We start from the raw sequence: 16,669 nt of genomic DNA on the forward strand, positions 1-16,669 counted from the left end.
GAGTGAGATATGCCTGAACACATAATTTCCCCAGGGATAGCTGGGTCTCTGACAAACACTTAAAACATCCATGCTCCTGGGATAAATTTTATTGAAGACAAAATGCTACCATGTTGATTACCATGAGAAGGAGAATAATTGATTTTCAAAAGTACATGATTACTGGAAGTTCAAGCTAGTCAAGAAAAGTGATACCATATGCTAAGTGTGATGGACACTGCTGAGGATCCGGCCTTGTCTCTTAGGATTTAGTTAGAATTTAACAAAAGCAGAGTTAGTGAGAAAATAGTAATGATTTAGGAATTTTGAGTCATTTGCTGCAGGAAAAAAGAAACAAAACCAGCAGATAGCAAGCAAACAAAGCCCTAAATCTCAAGCTATCCTTACTTCGGTTGCTTTTCTTCTCCTGCATGCATGGTGCATGAACTGCACAAGTCTGAAAAGTTTAAATAGTTTGGGAATCAGAACCTGTCTTTCCCACCCTTAACTGCAACTCCGCCTTGTTCTAGATCCTCTCAGAAGGAAGGCCCATATGGGGTCTTCTCATATAGCTCCCCTCATAGCTCACTGAGAGCTTCAGGGAAGGCAAATCTGCCAGGTATGGGTCACATACCATCCGACAGAGCCACTTCATCATTCCTAGCAATCCACTGCCCCTATTTATATCCAGATGTGTCTATGGCTCATCCCCAGTTATTTATTACCATATTGTTACTTCTAAGGCTTCCTAAATTCCTACACAGGTTCCATCTTTACTGTCTGTCACTCTAAAACTCAACCTTTTTCATACCCGAGGAGTTGTTTTTGCCAGTCCATCTTCCACATGTGCATCCTGCAGTGGATGTGGGAGCTGAGCATGCTGCTGACAATATGGCAAATCTAATTGTATAATTATAGCCATCTGAAAGGGAAAGCCAAACTTGCATATGCCTAAGGGGAGTGGTTTGACAAATATATATGCAGATGGAAGCATATCAAGAGCAAACAGCTAGTCATTCACAGAATAAATATTCCCACAATAAGTGCATAACGAGGAGCAATGGTAGAGCATGCAAAGCAGATGGCTGATCTGTGCAACTAAATGTGTGGGTCCCAGCAGCCTCATTTATGCTTACATTTTGCCTTTTTCAGACCCTAAAGAATGAAAATAACTAAACAAGCCATAAAAACAAAACACTGCCCCCTCTCCCCACCCTCTTTCCCCCAAAAACAAAACCAAAAAAATGCCAGGCAAAACCATAGGGAAAGAACAGGCCATTCCAGGAGATGACCTGCTGCTCCAATGAATGAGAACTGCCAGATGATACACACTGGAAATCAGCATGACCCAGGACCTGCTGTGTTGAAATGCCTACCACAGCTGTGTACCTGTCAGTCAGACTGGGGGAACTCTTATCCTTAAGACCCTCATCTGTGTGCTACAGCTGAGTGAAGGATCTTCTTAGCTGCCAGAAGACTTTGCTTTGCAAATGCAACCTTTGCAGACAGAACAGGGTATAAAATGGGAGGCTGTCAACCATGTTACTGGGATGCTGACTCACTAAAAAGTACAACTACGCTGATTTTAGTGTGTATTACAGTACCCTGAATGCCTCAGACAGAGATGTTCAAGATGTACCATACTGTATTGGAAGTTTGAAGGAGCAAATAGTATTCTAGATAATGGTATTTTGTATGTTCTGGGTTAGGCAGGAAGAAGCAAACAACTATTGATGGGAGTGCATAAGAGAGTCCAGCAGATCAGGAAAGACAATCTTGTGACTGATGGTGCAGGACTGAAGATGAAAAGACCTGGTTGATCCTTTCAGTTCTGTGAAAGACCTCATGGAGGAAGCTGGGCAATCACTTCCATTCTGACCTTCTGCCTTCCAGCTGCAAAACAAGGATAGTGTCCTTCTTGGGTCTTAAAACTTAAATATTGCAATCTACCTCTTTGCATGTGGCTTTCTGCTGACAAAGCAAGCAGGGAATGCCAACATTCCAGAATCAGATGAAATGTATTATTACAGAAATGCCTGTCAGGAAACACTGGGTGTGAACTCAGTCATGTCTACAGAATGCTTTCAGGTCCCTACACTAAAATGCTAATCATCACTGGCTCATAGTTGAAAAGGTCTCATGCCTGCTTATGTACAATGAAAAGAATATAATCATTCAAATCTACATTCAAGAAGTGGGACAGGGTACACATTTCAGTGCTTTGCCCTCTTATTTCTTTCATGGTGATATTTCAAAGCTATAGAAAATTTACAGCTTGGTTTGCTGTAAAATTTTTTTGAGCAAACCATCTCTCCAAATTACAGAGTATTTCAGATGTGCCATATGGTACATAATTTTAGTTTCCCACATAATTTTTGTTTACCCCATAATGCACTTGAGCTTTAGAGCTGGAGAATGTCTGATACCAGTAATTCCTTTAAGAGCTTGAGGGGACCTTTTTAACATAATTTTTAGTATCCTAGAGTATTACATGTCTTAAAGGGAAAAAACCCTTCCACAGGCTTGTTTGATATAAGAATGTCTACCAGGCACACGCACGTCCTATCAATGTGGTTTGATATCAAGATTGGCCCAGATGACTTTATTGTCTGGGGAATCTGGACCTACTCTAGTCCTCACTGCAGGTTTTTAGTTTAGCCTGAGATCATGCATTAAGTCATGGAATTCATCTCTATTGTTGAACCTCATGAACCTCTGATGTGGTGAAAAAAATTAATCTTGAATTTCAAACACTATGGGCTGTATCTCAAAGGATCTGGGAATTATGGATATTTAATGGATATGATACTTATTTCTCAGAAAAGGTCACATCATGTGCATACCTGCTGTGAATAAAGCAGAAGTATACTTCCTTTGACAGCACTCACCACGTAGCCAACCCAAACTAGGGATGTACACTCTTTGGACACCACCACCTCAGCCACTGTGAGAAAGGCTGAGTTACTTATTTTGCAACCTCCTTTGTAAGACTCCGCACTAAAGATCACTCTTGTCCAATAGGCAGTGACTGGGTGGGCAGCTTGGCCACAAACTTCCAACCCAGCTACAACAGGGAAAAAATTCCCTGTCCCAATGTACTTTGTGTCAGACAGTCAACAAAACCCACGATACTCTCATTTGCCACATCCTAAGAGAATGGCATTGTAGGAGGACAGCAAGCGTGTGACACATGTGCCAGTGAAGAGGAATGGAGCCACAGGTATGACACCCTAGCCAGGGTCTGGGGAGCAAAAAATGTTTTTGTTTCCCCAAGAAGCACAAGCTATTCTTGCTGATGGGATTTCAATCTGTTCACAGGAAGTAGAACTCCACATCACAGAGGCATATACAGCAGTTAGGCATCAAAATCAGTCTCTCTCAGTGTAAAAGAACAGGCCAGCCAGTAGCACATAAGTATATTCAAGCTAGATGTCTTAAGGAGCCCTCTCAAAGAGGTGCATACAAAAAAACCCCAGTGATTAGTAAAAAAATAAGTCATTCTTCTGATATGTCTTAATGAAAATATACCCTGAGGAGAGAAATGCCAATAAATCAACACAGAGCTACCTACTACCCAAAACTTCTGAAGAGACTGTAACAAAGGGAGGCTCCTTAATTAAGCAAAGTCAACAACTCTGCAAGCCTCTGTCAGCAAAGAATCAGAAAATCCTGACCCTGGGTTGAATTCCTACTGTGATACAAAGGCTTAAATGAAACTTCAGATATACTGTCAGAAAACAACACTTAAAGAAAGCAGACAGGAAATCTTTGAGGCTTTGGTACAGGTACAGCTTGGGGATTAAAACTCATTATAACCATTTATTGCCAAAATTTCTTTTTCTTTTCTTTATATTGCTGCAAGGGATAGGGTTAGGGTGAACAAAACACCCAGATCAGGTTCCCTATTTAAAGAGTTCGTTAAGAAGTAAGGGTACAATCATACCACGTTACACTTTGAGTTTATGTTGTTTAAGCTCTCGCTAAGTTCACTCTGCGAACAGACTGACTGACTGGCTGAAAAGCCAGCACAACACAGAACACAGTCTGTAAGAATACAAGGATTTGCATCTCAAAATGCTCCAACTGTACAGTCCAGGACCACCGCTGTCTAGAAAGACAGTGATGTCTGACATCAACGCACAGTTGGGTTAGGACTGCACTGCCTGAGCAAGGAGCAAGGAATAATTTACAGAGCCATGGCTATAAATAGACATCTCATTAGGCAGATTATCTGAGTTGCAATTTCAAGAACCTTTAGTAAACTATTTTTATACATGAATCAAGGACAACTTCATAAAAAAAAACCCCAGCGATCAAAAGAGGTCAAGGCTTTGGATTTCGCACTGCATCCTGAGCTGGTGTGTCAGCAGAGTGATGCTGTGCATTGCTGGGAGCAACTCCCTCCCCACGCTGATCCAGAGGGAAGAGTGCCACCTGCTGAGGTCCTGCCAGCCTTCCTGCTTCAGTTCTCTCATCATCTCTGTCACTCTGTCCACATCCACCCTCCTCTGCCTGCGTGATATTCCAGAGTGCTTGGGGTACCTGTGCTGTGCTTGAGTTAGTCAAGGGAGCAAGGAGACATTCAACCTAGGAACTTAAAAAAGAATAAGATTCCCTTTTCACCTGCATCAGGCTGCAAATCTCCTGAGAACCAATCTCGCAGGAACTGTGTTTTAATTAATTTTCTATTTATCTGTACAGGGATCCTTCATAGTGTAGGCACAACCTTGGATCAGTTTTAGTCAATTTACAAAAAATATGAAACATGTTTCTTAGGATACTCTAGGAGCAAGAAAAACATGCTACAGGAATTAATATCATTAATGGAACTGTGACTTTTGCAACCATGATTGCAGAGAAGATGAAAGTGAACATGAAGGATAACATCCATGTCAGTGTCTATGCAACTTGCCAGTCCCATGGGCATTACAGAGAGCCCAGATTCTGCTACGGCCTCAACTGCTAGAAGTCTTTTTTGTATTTTTTCCAGATGAACTTGTGAGACATGTAACTAGCTCTGAACATGCTCTAATTAATATTTAGTGTGCAGGTTGAGACACTAGATGAAACAAGGGGTCTGGAAACCAGGACCTACAAGAAAAAGTTAGATGAACCAGATTGACCTGCAGAGGGAAGGCAGAAGGCAAAGAACAAGAACACAACATGTTCTGCATACTGATGATGAACAGAAGAAGATATTTTACACTACGAAAACATAGTAAAACTTTCTAATGATCAGTGTAGTGCTGAAATGTATCATTTGAACAGGCTCTATAGTCTGTCAGTGAGGGTCTTAAAAAAGATGTTGGAGAAACTTACATTAGGGTCACACAGGTGTAGGGGGTTCTGATTTGGAGAGAGGAATAGCCTAAAAGTCCTCTTGAGGTCTCTCAGACTGTAGGTTACTGCAGTTCCTCTCTGAGGCTGTGCTAACTCTGTTTCAATGCAAACTCACAGTCTGAGATGCAAACTCCAATTTTCTTGCTCAAGATCTAAGACATGAAAGGTCTTCTGGAAATTTTCAGCCCAGTTTACAACCTTCTGGCTAATCCAAAATGTTCTCAAGTGAGTTCTTAGTCTGAAAATTTCTATTAGGACATTTTGCAATAAAGAAGCTTCAGCCACTTTTATTTCTGAGCACTTTGGTTTTGTTAATAATTAGTTATCGTAAATTTTAATGCAATGCATGCAACACCAATTTAAAGGTCATCATTATGACACATGGCTGCTTCAGATAACATGTGACCTTTCTCCTACAGTGGATTATCAGCAAGCCCCATCTAACAATTGATCTCAAAATCACTCTGTGTTGCATTCTGGGAATTTACAAAAAATGGCCCTATGAGTGGTAGCAAGATACAAAACTTCACCAAATATTTTTTCTGAAGTTGTACTTCCCTTGTGTAAGTGCACATCCTTTCACAAAGGGCTACATACACCCCAGGACAAGGGGGTGGCAGTTGGGCAAAGCTGCCTCCTCCCAGTAGAAGCACAAGAAAAAGTTGCACCTTGAGAGGGATTATCTCTGCTAGAGAGATGGGATGCACAATTTTCTCCATTCATTTGCATAAAAAATGCTTTCCCTGTGCATTGTGCTGGCCTCTGTCTCTGGTGTGTTATAGATGGAAGCTCCTTCTTCCTCAGCGTGGGAAACAGGCATGAGCAGCCTACAGGCTCTCCAGAGTACAAAGAGCCAGAGGCTGGTATTATGAGAGACCTTTGCACCACTGCTTAAGTGGGACCAGGGGTCTGACTATGCCCAAGCTCTGAAATGCCACAGAAGCACTTTGTCAGCACAGGCAGGACACATTTTTAATTATACATCTCTGGTAATATTTGAATCTCTTTGCTCTGCTCTTGCTGTGAACAACAATTGTAAAAGTCAAAGGCTCCGTCTCAATCATGCGCTGTCTGATCAACATGTGAAACAGCCGGGAAAACCCTGCCTGAATAAAAATTACAGAAGTACTAAAATAGAAGCCAAGATGAAGAAAATGAGTAATAGCAACTCTAAAAGAGGCATTATGATAAAATGATAACACAGAATATATTAACTCTTTTTTGTTTTTTTTTTTTTCCCATGCTATTGTAACAAATATATCACAGGGCCAGAAAAAAGAAAATGCAAACAGACAGGTAAGGTATGCTGTACATACTTCCCTGAAGAAAACTGTGCTCAACCAATCCCACAAGTAAAAATACAAGAGATGGCCTTGTAGGGTTGAACCCAGCACATTCCTGCCATTCTCATCTATGGGAGCTGGCACACTCTATCATCTGTTCTTTCCTCTGAATGCTATAAAACACAGTAGAAAATTGTACTGTCACCCAGCTATATAAACCGTGTGTTGCATCTAAAAGCATAAGCCCAAAAAAACATGCAAAGAAAAGACAAGAGAGGGAATTTTTTTCCCTTTTTCACTTCACTGAGTACAAAGTTAGCTGCACAGAAGTGAGGTTCTCTCTCTTTATATTTGGATAGGCTTGGTATATTTTACTGGTATGGTTTCCAATCACCTCTTGTTATGCATGCATAGAGATTCTTATTTTGACAAATTGAATTTCCTATCTACGGACAAAGAGTCAGGACATTTCAATTTGTCTTGAAGAGCAATGCATTTCTGAGGCTGTGTGCTAACACTGTAAGTCAGCAAATTTAGTGTTTATTATTAGCAAGACTGCACTACTATGAAATGAAATTGTGTTCCTGCAGTGTTATCAGAAATAAAACACTGAAGTGTTTCTGCAAAATCATTCAGTCAGAAGATCTGAAAATTAACATAACAACAAATTTCATTCTAGAATATTTAAATTTACATATGATAAATATTTCTATAAAAGTCAAGTAGCACACATAGGATTAATTTGGGATGTAGACACTAATTAATCAATGCCAACCTGCAACTTTTATTTTGTCACTACAGCTGGATCTAGAAGGCAAATCTCACTGTGTGAGTTTGGGACAGTTATAATGAGAAAGGGATTGGGCTGGCTCAGAAAAGTGCTCACTCAATAAATTTTGCTGGCAGTCTCTGCTCATGGGGTTTTGGCAAAATCACCACCAAGCCCAGCTGCTCTGCTGCTACTGCCATCCCTGTTGGACCTGCTGGCTGCCCTTGCAGAGGTGGGTGACCTCTATTTTCCAACTGCTCCTGTGGTTCCTCCCTTGTTCAAAGCTTTTCTTGCAATATAAACAGACATTATCAGTTTGAACTACGTAAATAGCCATGCAAAGCCAAGCAATAAAAATAACAATTTCTAGCCTCCTCCCGGTACACATTTGGACTTCATATACCTTTTGAACTACATTAAATGAACTTTACTCCAAAATCATTTGGAAACTTCAATTTTACTTTATACTGTATGCAAAAAAAAAAAAAAAAAAAGCATATAAATTATCCCGTCTACATCCATCAGAGAATAATTAAATGTTTTAAAATTATTTTTTAATGGCATTTTATGAATAAGACAGCTCTTTCATTTCCTACATAGATAACTCAATGAGTTTTAAAAATAAAATACACAAAGTATATCCCTAGCCTCCAGGTAATCCTTATGAAAACTATATTAAAATAATGATTTTGATGCAAAATACTGTTTTAAAAGGATACCATTAACTTACTTTGAAATTAAATAAATATTTTTATAGATCAAGTGATTTAACCATAGCAGTTTGAAGTAATTTTAAATGCTGCATAGTTTCATTAGGATTATCATCTTCAGCTGGCGACAGCATTTTTGTCAGAAAAAAAAAGGTGCTTAGCAATTAACTAAAAAAAGAAATTGTATTGGTCTGGCTGAGATGGAGTTAATTTCCCCAGAATTCGCCCTCAATAGGACTGTGCTTTGTAGCTAGAAAGATGTTGATAGCATGCCAATATTTTGGCTACTGCTGAGCAGCCATTGAACAGCATCAAGGCTCTCACTCCAGCCTTACCCCCTGACTCTCAAAGGCCAGTGGGCTGGGGGTAGACAAGATCTTCAGAGGGGACACAGCTGGGACAGCTGACTCAGGCTTGCCAATGGGATATTCCATACCATATGATGCCTACTCAGCAATAAAAGCTAAGATAAAAAAGGAGGAAGTAGGGAAGGGCCTTTGTTATTTAGGACATCTGTTTTACAAAGCAACCATTACATGTGCTGAACCCCTGCCCTAGGCTGAACATTGGCTCCTAATGGGAAGTAGAGAATAAATATTTTGTTTTCCTTTGCTTCTAGATGCACAACCTTTGCTTTAATAAAGTGCCTTTATCTTGACCCACAAGGTTTTTTTTTCATCTAATTTCCCCACTGAAGGAACTGACTGTTGGGATGAGGGAATGAAGACAAAAAGGAAAAGAAATTAGCTATGCTGGGTTCTTATGTTTGTTAGAAGCACACTGTCCAGAGTGCTGTCAAGTGCACTGGACCCAAAGCAGATGAGAAAGCCTGGAGTATTATAGATATTGGAATATACAGCTCTCTGGAAGGAAGGGAGGCATCTGCCCTTCACTCCTTAGTTTTGATTTTCATTAGAGTTAGTACAAGCTCTTCCTGGGCAACGAATTCTTTTACTACCAAAAAACTACTTAGTCTTAAAGCAGGGAAGATTCTGTCTTACAGGAGCACTTGATCATCTCAGAAATGACTGCAAGTCTAGAGTGCTCCTGGGAAAGAAGGGTGTCTCAATGTCCTCATGGTGCAGGCAGAGCAGAAGAAGAACAGGAAGGCAGCCATCCTGTTCAGAGGCACAAAAATCCACCATATGGGGGTACACTCAGAAGTGGGGTGGGTCACCTGACCTGACTACTTCACCGTAACTCTGTCCCAGTGAGACACCGGTAAGATTAAGTACTGAACACAAGAAAAAAGGTTATGCAAAGACAGGGTTTCAAACTACCTGCATCTGTACTGGAGAGCTATTTTGCTGACATAATAAATAGCAACATTAAGGATAAAGAGGAAAGAAATTCACATGACTAAAGAACACAGTTTGAAATTTGTTCTTCCAAGAATAGGAACGGTGGAGTTAGCACTCTTTATGAGGGAGGATGGTCTGGTAAGCAAAACCAGAGACTGTATACAGGATTCTGCTCTTAACCATGTTGCAGCCAAACAGTTAGTTTTGAGACTTTGAGAAAGTCAGTGAAAACCTGATTTCTGCAAAAATTTCTCTACCCCGTCTGCATGAACGATGCTATTTTTACAAGTGTATTTAGTTGAAGTATAGACAGAAATCTTCAGCACCAACATGGCCAAATAATGGTGTCTTCAAATACACTACATCGTTCAGGAAACAGCATTGAATGCAATGTCTTCATCATACAAGTCTAGGTTTCTTAGTTCATCTTCTTGCACTTTGTGGGTCATATAAAGTATCCCAGAACCAGGATGGGTAAGTATCCCAGAACCAGGATGGGTGTAAGAAATCTTTGGTCAGAGATTGCACAAGTCTTCTTGAGGCTTTACTATCAATTTTGTCAATGGGGAGCAAAGCCAGAGTAAAGCGTGATCTGCCTAATATTCATGTTGGGAAACACATCCTTCTAGATAATGGATGTAACTGTTGCTATAAATTCTACCATGAACTGATATATTTCTGACTATATCCAGCAGTGACAGTGAGTGAAACTTATTTTGGATTCAGGTTTAGGCACTCGTAATCTCAGATGTAAAATTAAGACTGCTTATATATTTTGTGGAGAAATGAAGGATCAGCTCAAGGTTTGTAAATATCTTAAGATCCTCAAAATTCCAAAGAATGCTAGTGAAAGTAAAAACTGTTATGAGTTGCCACATGATAACCTTTTCTGCCCTGCATGTTGGCAGCTATCTGATAAAAGGCTTGTCACACATGCTCACCAATGGAATCATCTCTGATCCCTGGTGGTCCCAGGCCAGAAATATTGAACAAGGAGCACACAAGAAACACAATGATTCTGACTTTGCTTCAGCTGTTTCTGTTTTTTAATTTCTCTGCCTCAAACATACTCAGAGGGTCAGAAAAGCATTACACTTACTACAGAGAGATAATAGCCATAGATTACTGCCTTATTAGTTTTATATTTCTAAACAATGTCAGAAGATATCAGACATCCCTGGAACATCTGACCTAAAATGTGAAACACTATTTATAGCATCAACTAGTATTTCTCAGGAAAAAAAAATCCTAAAGGAATCATAAACAATTCAGTCATGTAGGCTACAAGACAGTTTTGCTCCTCATTTTCTGAATCAAGTGGCTTAGCATAGATAAACTATAGTTCACTAACAGTTTAAACTCTCAGAAGCTGGCACTGATGTGAAAGAAGCAGTTTGCCCTGCCTCATCTCCAGCCACTCTGACCCTCTCTTGCACCAGCCTACATAAACAAGTCTGAGCGGTGAATCAGACTGAGAATCCAGGCTAAAACACATCTCAAAACTGTAAAGTAAGTAATTTTAACCCTGTTGATTTAATATGTTCAAGCCATTTTTCAAATTAAAGCATAAGAAATCAAAACTGTACTCTTCAACTCTACTTAAAAAGAAAACAAAAGTGCAAACTTACAACAGATAAAGGAAAAAGCTTTTTTTACCAATACATAAAGTTTGGTTTCTTGCTCGTTCCCAGATTGCATAGTGCAGAGGATACTGTGTTACCTGCAAGAGCTAGTGGGTGTTTACTGATGGGTTTTTCACAACCCCAGTAGACTCCTAAGTTAGACTATTAATGTTTTCTCTGCTCAGAGCATAGAGAGGCAGGCACTGCCCATCATATGCCAGATTGTAATTTATATGCCCTGGGAGGGATTTAGCTTATCTAGCTCTAAGCACTGATGCCCTGGGCAGTCACTTCAAATACTTGACCCAGCACCATCAGCACTTTGGGTGCACAAAGCATGCCAACAAGAGACCTCCATTCCATCGACTACTTCAAGGCAAGGTGTGTCTTGCTGTAGATGGGCTTTTTCCTCTCCATTAATGGAAGCTATATAATGTAGACATGGATTTACAAATGCCAGCAATTGTCAGGTGAAACTTTGCTGTTTGTTTCTCAAGCAGGTGGCTTCCCTGCCAAGTACATATTTCCCTTAGTAATCTCAAAAAGAAAGTTTCAGTGAAGCAGCCTTGTGGGGGGAAGGAAGCTCAGGAGACATCAGCCCTATACCCATGAATTGCTGCTTTATTCCACTAAATTATCATAAGAAGTGCAAGTCATAAAAACAGGCATACAAACAGCACACCTACTATGACAAGTTTGTCACAGGACACATCATTGTACCTTTTAGGCTTTTGGCCTAGTTGGTATCCGTGAGAAGTGTGCAGCTAACATCACTGCTTTGTATTGAGAATTGAACAACTGTGTGCTCACTAATCTCTGCATGTCATTCCTGAATTGAAACATCCCTGCTATTTCTAGAACTGGTCTCTGTTATATTTGCTAATCTCAATAATTTATGAGGTATTTGTTTCTTTAAATATCTTGGGTATATGAGCTCCTGGGAAGTGGACACAGATAAGTTCTTTTGGGCCTTCTGACTCACAAAAAATTGGAAGAGAACAAAAATTAGATCAAAAAAATACAAGAGGTCTGAATTACCTCTGTGTTACTCCCAAGTTATGTATTATACCATCTGGATCATGGGACTTAAACAGCTGTAGCCTGGGTGTGACATGGGAGGAATTAGACCTTTTGTCATTTGGTCCCACCCTGTTTACTATAATAAAAGCAACTTCAGTATATCCTTTTTTAAAAATCTGGAATAAGCACTGAAAATCTGTGTATTGGAGAGATATGACAGACTAATGCAGACTGCATGCTTGGAGCTAGACATAGCATTATTTGAATTTGCATGAAAAAGAACACCAAAAGCAGCACTTTGAAGGAAGTAAAATGATCAGCTCTCCTGAATGACATTTGCAAACACCAGACATTTATTTCTAATTTAAAGCATTGTCCAATGAAAAAGCAGGTCACTAATTTCTCAATAAATTCTCACCTTCAGTAGTTTTCTAGACTTGCTGGTGCCCTAAGAAACAGTTGTACTTTCTGCATTACTCTGCTCTTACTCCAGTATACAAAAATGATTGATACAATGCACGGACTGTACTGATGAGGATTCATGGAACTGCTTTTTTTTTCATGCTACTATTTCCTGATATGCAACAAAAAGAAAAAAAAGCAGACTTCAGATAAGAAAAAAAAAACAAACCTTAATTTCTCTGCCTTTCCTCCCACACATCAGTAGGCAAACAACAGTATTACTGCAACACCACTTTGAAAATATTTACACAGTACTAGTGGGAAGGCAGCTAAGCTGTGATACTTGTACATGCTTGAACATTTGGCCAAGATAAAAAACAAATAAAGTTGGCAAGTTTCTTTTTAATTAATTCTGTTATCTATTCCAACTAGAACAAGCAACAAATCAGAACAAATGTTCGTGCTTTTGCAGAAATGGAAAATAGCAAACCTATTCTCCAAGGAAAGGAAATAGCTAGTGGGAAGACAATAATGTTTCCAATTAGCAAGCAAGTGGAGCCAACCTTCAAATTTCCTTTTCAGTGCACAGGAGTAGGTTCATTTAATGAAATAGAGAATTTTTATGGTGGTATGCATATCATTCTTTGGTAGATGAATACGACAGATATCTTTAATACAATAGATTTTTCTTTAATCCAAAATGCATAGATAACTTAAAATAAGCACCTTGTTCAGGGAAAGAGAACTGCTCAGATATTGGCTTAATGTGTAATTACTGCTAACACCTATTGGCTTAGGGATAGGAGGAAAAGAGGATGGCAAATGTGATGCCAATGTCTGAAAATGCCTCTGAGGTCATTTGTGGAAGAGATGCCAGTAGAACTGACACGTGTGGCAGAAAACTACCAGAAAGTATGCTTAAGAACACATGGACAGTAACACAGGATAATGTGTTAGAATAATTGGGATTTTTGAGGCAAATTTCTTTGAATGATCATGCAGATACAGGCAATTTGACTGCTACACTTCCATTTCAAAAAGCTTCTGATGAAGTTGACCATCAAACTCAAACTATGCTATGAAGGAGGAACTACAAAAAAGATGCCAAGAAATAAAAATGGATTTCCATTGCTACCTAAAAGTGTAAAAAGAAGGTTAAGAATAATTGATTATTTTCTTTTTTTCTATTTTCTTCCAGGTAATATCCATCCACTGTAAAAAGAATAATTGATTATTTTCTTTTACAGTGGATGGATATTACCTGACAGTCTCACAGATATGTTTTCAGTGAGAAATTAACAAATTAACAGTCTCACAAATTAACTGGAAAATGGAGGAATAAAAAGGGACAGAGTTTTCCGATGATATTCAACTACAGAGGTTAATAAAAACAAAAACTGACTGCATATTGCTGCAAGAGGACCTCATGAGGTTGAATGATTGCAAAATAGGCACAAACATGTAAACCAATAATAAATATAGTCCCTTGCTGGAGGAAAAAAAAACAACAAAAATGCAATATAGTGTCTGTTTTCAATGTACCTGCATGATAAATACCTCAAAGGAAGTTGAGATGGTTTACTATCTGCTTACTCTGTCCTTACACTTCTTTCCTGAACAGCCAACACTGGCCACTGGCAAAGAAAGGATACAGAGCTATAAGTACTTTTGATTCAAGCCAGTGCAGCCACTTTTTATGTTGTATGATGATCACAAGTACTGCTGGCACACAAATAATTTAAAAAAGGGAGACAGAAACCATTTACATTTCCAAATGAAGACACTGATCCTAAAGTAGCTTACATTTAGCTATTGGGAAAGTAAATAAAAGCCTTTTGAGAAAACCTTCTGATGGATTTTGATGGCTACAGCCATCACCTTGTAAAAAAAAGAACCCAAGTAAATATTTCTATTATTGGTTAGAAATAGGATTTAACTAAAACTCCAGAGCTGAGCATTCAGGCTTGCAGAGAATGCAGTGCAGAATTCACCATGATTTGCGCATAGCCAACCACCAAGCTAAAAAATCCCATTAGAGTACTTCTAAAATAAGGCATGAAGAAAAAGCTGTGGTAGTGGCTCTGATGCCTGGAATCCATCACATGTTACCTACAGATGAATTACACTTTAGAACTGCCTGTTTCTTTCCATTGACTATGAAGGTGATTCAAGTGACTAGTTCAGATATAGAAGTTTTCATTAGTGGTCTAAAATCAGATTAGGTGAATTCCACAGCCCTGGAGCCTCATTAACTGAAGTCTGACTTAACTTTTATCTGTACCTGCTTTGCAAACCAAACTCCTCCATGCACTGCAATATTTGCATGAATCAAACATTTGATATATGTGGAACAAATTATTTTGAAGAAATGCACAGACAGTTTTAATGAAACAAAGTAAATTTTGAGGTTACTGAATCTGTGAGTCAGATAATGTTATAGCTACTTACATCAGTTTTAGGTCGTGCTCCAGTCAACACTCGGTAAGGTAAAAAATTTAGATACTGGTAGTCTCCTCTTCTATTTTTCCAAGACCCTTTTTCTTGATGATCTCCATAAAGGCCTGTCTCTACTTGAACAGGGCACTGTAAGAGAATTTTTAAAACCCTGTAAATAAAGACAAGTCAGAAATATTTTTAATGTGAACTCTAAGATAAAAACTTCGGAATTTTATCTTTTTCTTCTGATTTTATCTTTTCCCCTGGATTTTTTTTCGTCTGATGTAAGGCAAACATTTGGTTTCAATCTTTTTTTTTTTTTCTTAAAAGCACCTGCTGCATCATTTTTACACTTTGCTAAGCTAGACATCCAGCCATTATGGAAAGTCTCTTCCTTAACATCCAGTATACACAACTGGAGAACAAATCAATAATAGTACACCTTCCCTTAACTTAAAGGAAATGAATAATTTTGTAGAAAGAGAAATTATTTAATTAAAATTATTTTTAAACTTTCTTTTAACTTTATTTCATGTTTATTTTTGTATATTAAACAGAGATCCAGAAAATTCCTATTTTCAAATTACAGATTCTGAATTTTTCAAATAAATTTTTCCTTGTTCTCTGAAACCTGGGGAGTTCTCACTTCATTGTTCCACTCCCACACCATTTTTTAAAAGGTGGATGTCCTAACTCTGGGCCCACACTGAATGCAGTGTCAGGACAAGACCAACTGCACAACATTCCCTCATGTATCCTGGTTTGCTCAAGGAATAACTGGGAGAGTGAGCAAGAAGCAATACATGCTGCAATCCAGCAGAATTCATACTACAGACAATCAGGGAAACAGGGTCATGGGTGCACTGCAGAGCAGTCCCAAGCTATTGGGTACAATCATTCTAATCAGCCCATTTTCAGGCTCTTCCCCTTCACAAAGTGACAAATGTGCTGCTGATTTTTAACAGCAACTGCCCAGTTCCCATTTAGTACATTTTGTAGGGATGTAAAATGAGGAGGCTTTGAAAAGGTGACAAAAAATAGTATGCAGCCCCCAAAAAGTTTGAAGACAATATAGAAATGCAAAAGAATTAAATGACTAAATAAACTATAATCAAACAGGATTTCCCTGTCACTCATGAATAATGAAAGACTGAAGCAGAAAAATATGGGATTCTCATTCTTAAGATTTCCTGATTTTTCTGTAGTGAAACTGAGTACAAGATACTAAGTGGCAATGAAGCAGATACATTAAACAACAGGGAAACACTCTGCAGCAAGAGTGATTTATCTCTGATGTATCATTTACAAAATGCCTCCTTCGATACTGCTACGAAGATTTTTTTTTTCATAGGAAAGGTACAGATTTTACAGGAGTGGAACTATTAAATGTGTTTTTCCAAAACTAGCAGTTTTGTTGTTAGTACATTCAGACAGTACAGCTTTTTGCACTTAAATCATGTGTTTATAGCATTGGTGAGAGAGTGTTTCAGAAAATAATTTGATTACAGACAATTATTTTTAACATCTTCTCTGGATCAGCTACTGAGGAATCCAATCAGTGCTACTTCCTCATGATATTTGCCAACAAAAAAATGACCAGTAGTAATTTGTAGTTTACATAGATGTAAAAACAAATCATCCCTTAGCCTTCATGCAAAAGCTACTATGTTTTAGGAAACACCTTGAATTTTCTCACCAAAATACTGCAAAACTCTCTACTCTCACCCAATAGCTCCCATAGTATTTATTCACCCAGCACATATTTTGGTTTCTTCTGTTAAAAAAAAAAAATAAATCTGTTTAAATG

General features: G+C 38.7%; 1 protein-coding gene across 3 annotated transcripts in view; it reads right to left on the bottom strand.

The window, feature by feature from the left end:
• STARD13 (StAR related lipid transfer domain containing 13) overlaps positions 1-16,669 on the bottom strand; it is a 303,442-nt gene that overhangs the window by 201,865 nt on the left and 84,908 nt on the right. For all 3 annotated transcript variants that reach the window (XM_068181983.1, XM_068181984.1, XM_068181985.1), the window contains one exon: positions 14,875-15,009. In XM_068181983.1, coding sequence (XP_068038084.1) covers positions 14,875-15,009 — 135 coding nt within the window. The remainder of the gene's footprint in view (positions 1-14,874; positions 15,010-16,669) is intronic.

This window comes from Anomalospiza imberbis, chromosome 2, assembly GCF_031753505.1.
Source record: "Anomalospiza imberbis isolate Cuckoo-Finch-1a 21T00152 chromosome 2, ASM3175350v1, whole genome shotgun sequence".
Lineage (NCBI taxonomy): Eukaryota > Metazoa > Chordata > Aves > Passeriformes > Viduidae > Anomalospiza > Anomalospiza imberbis.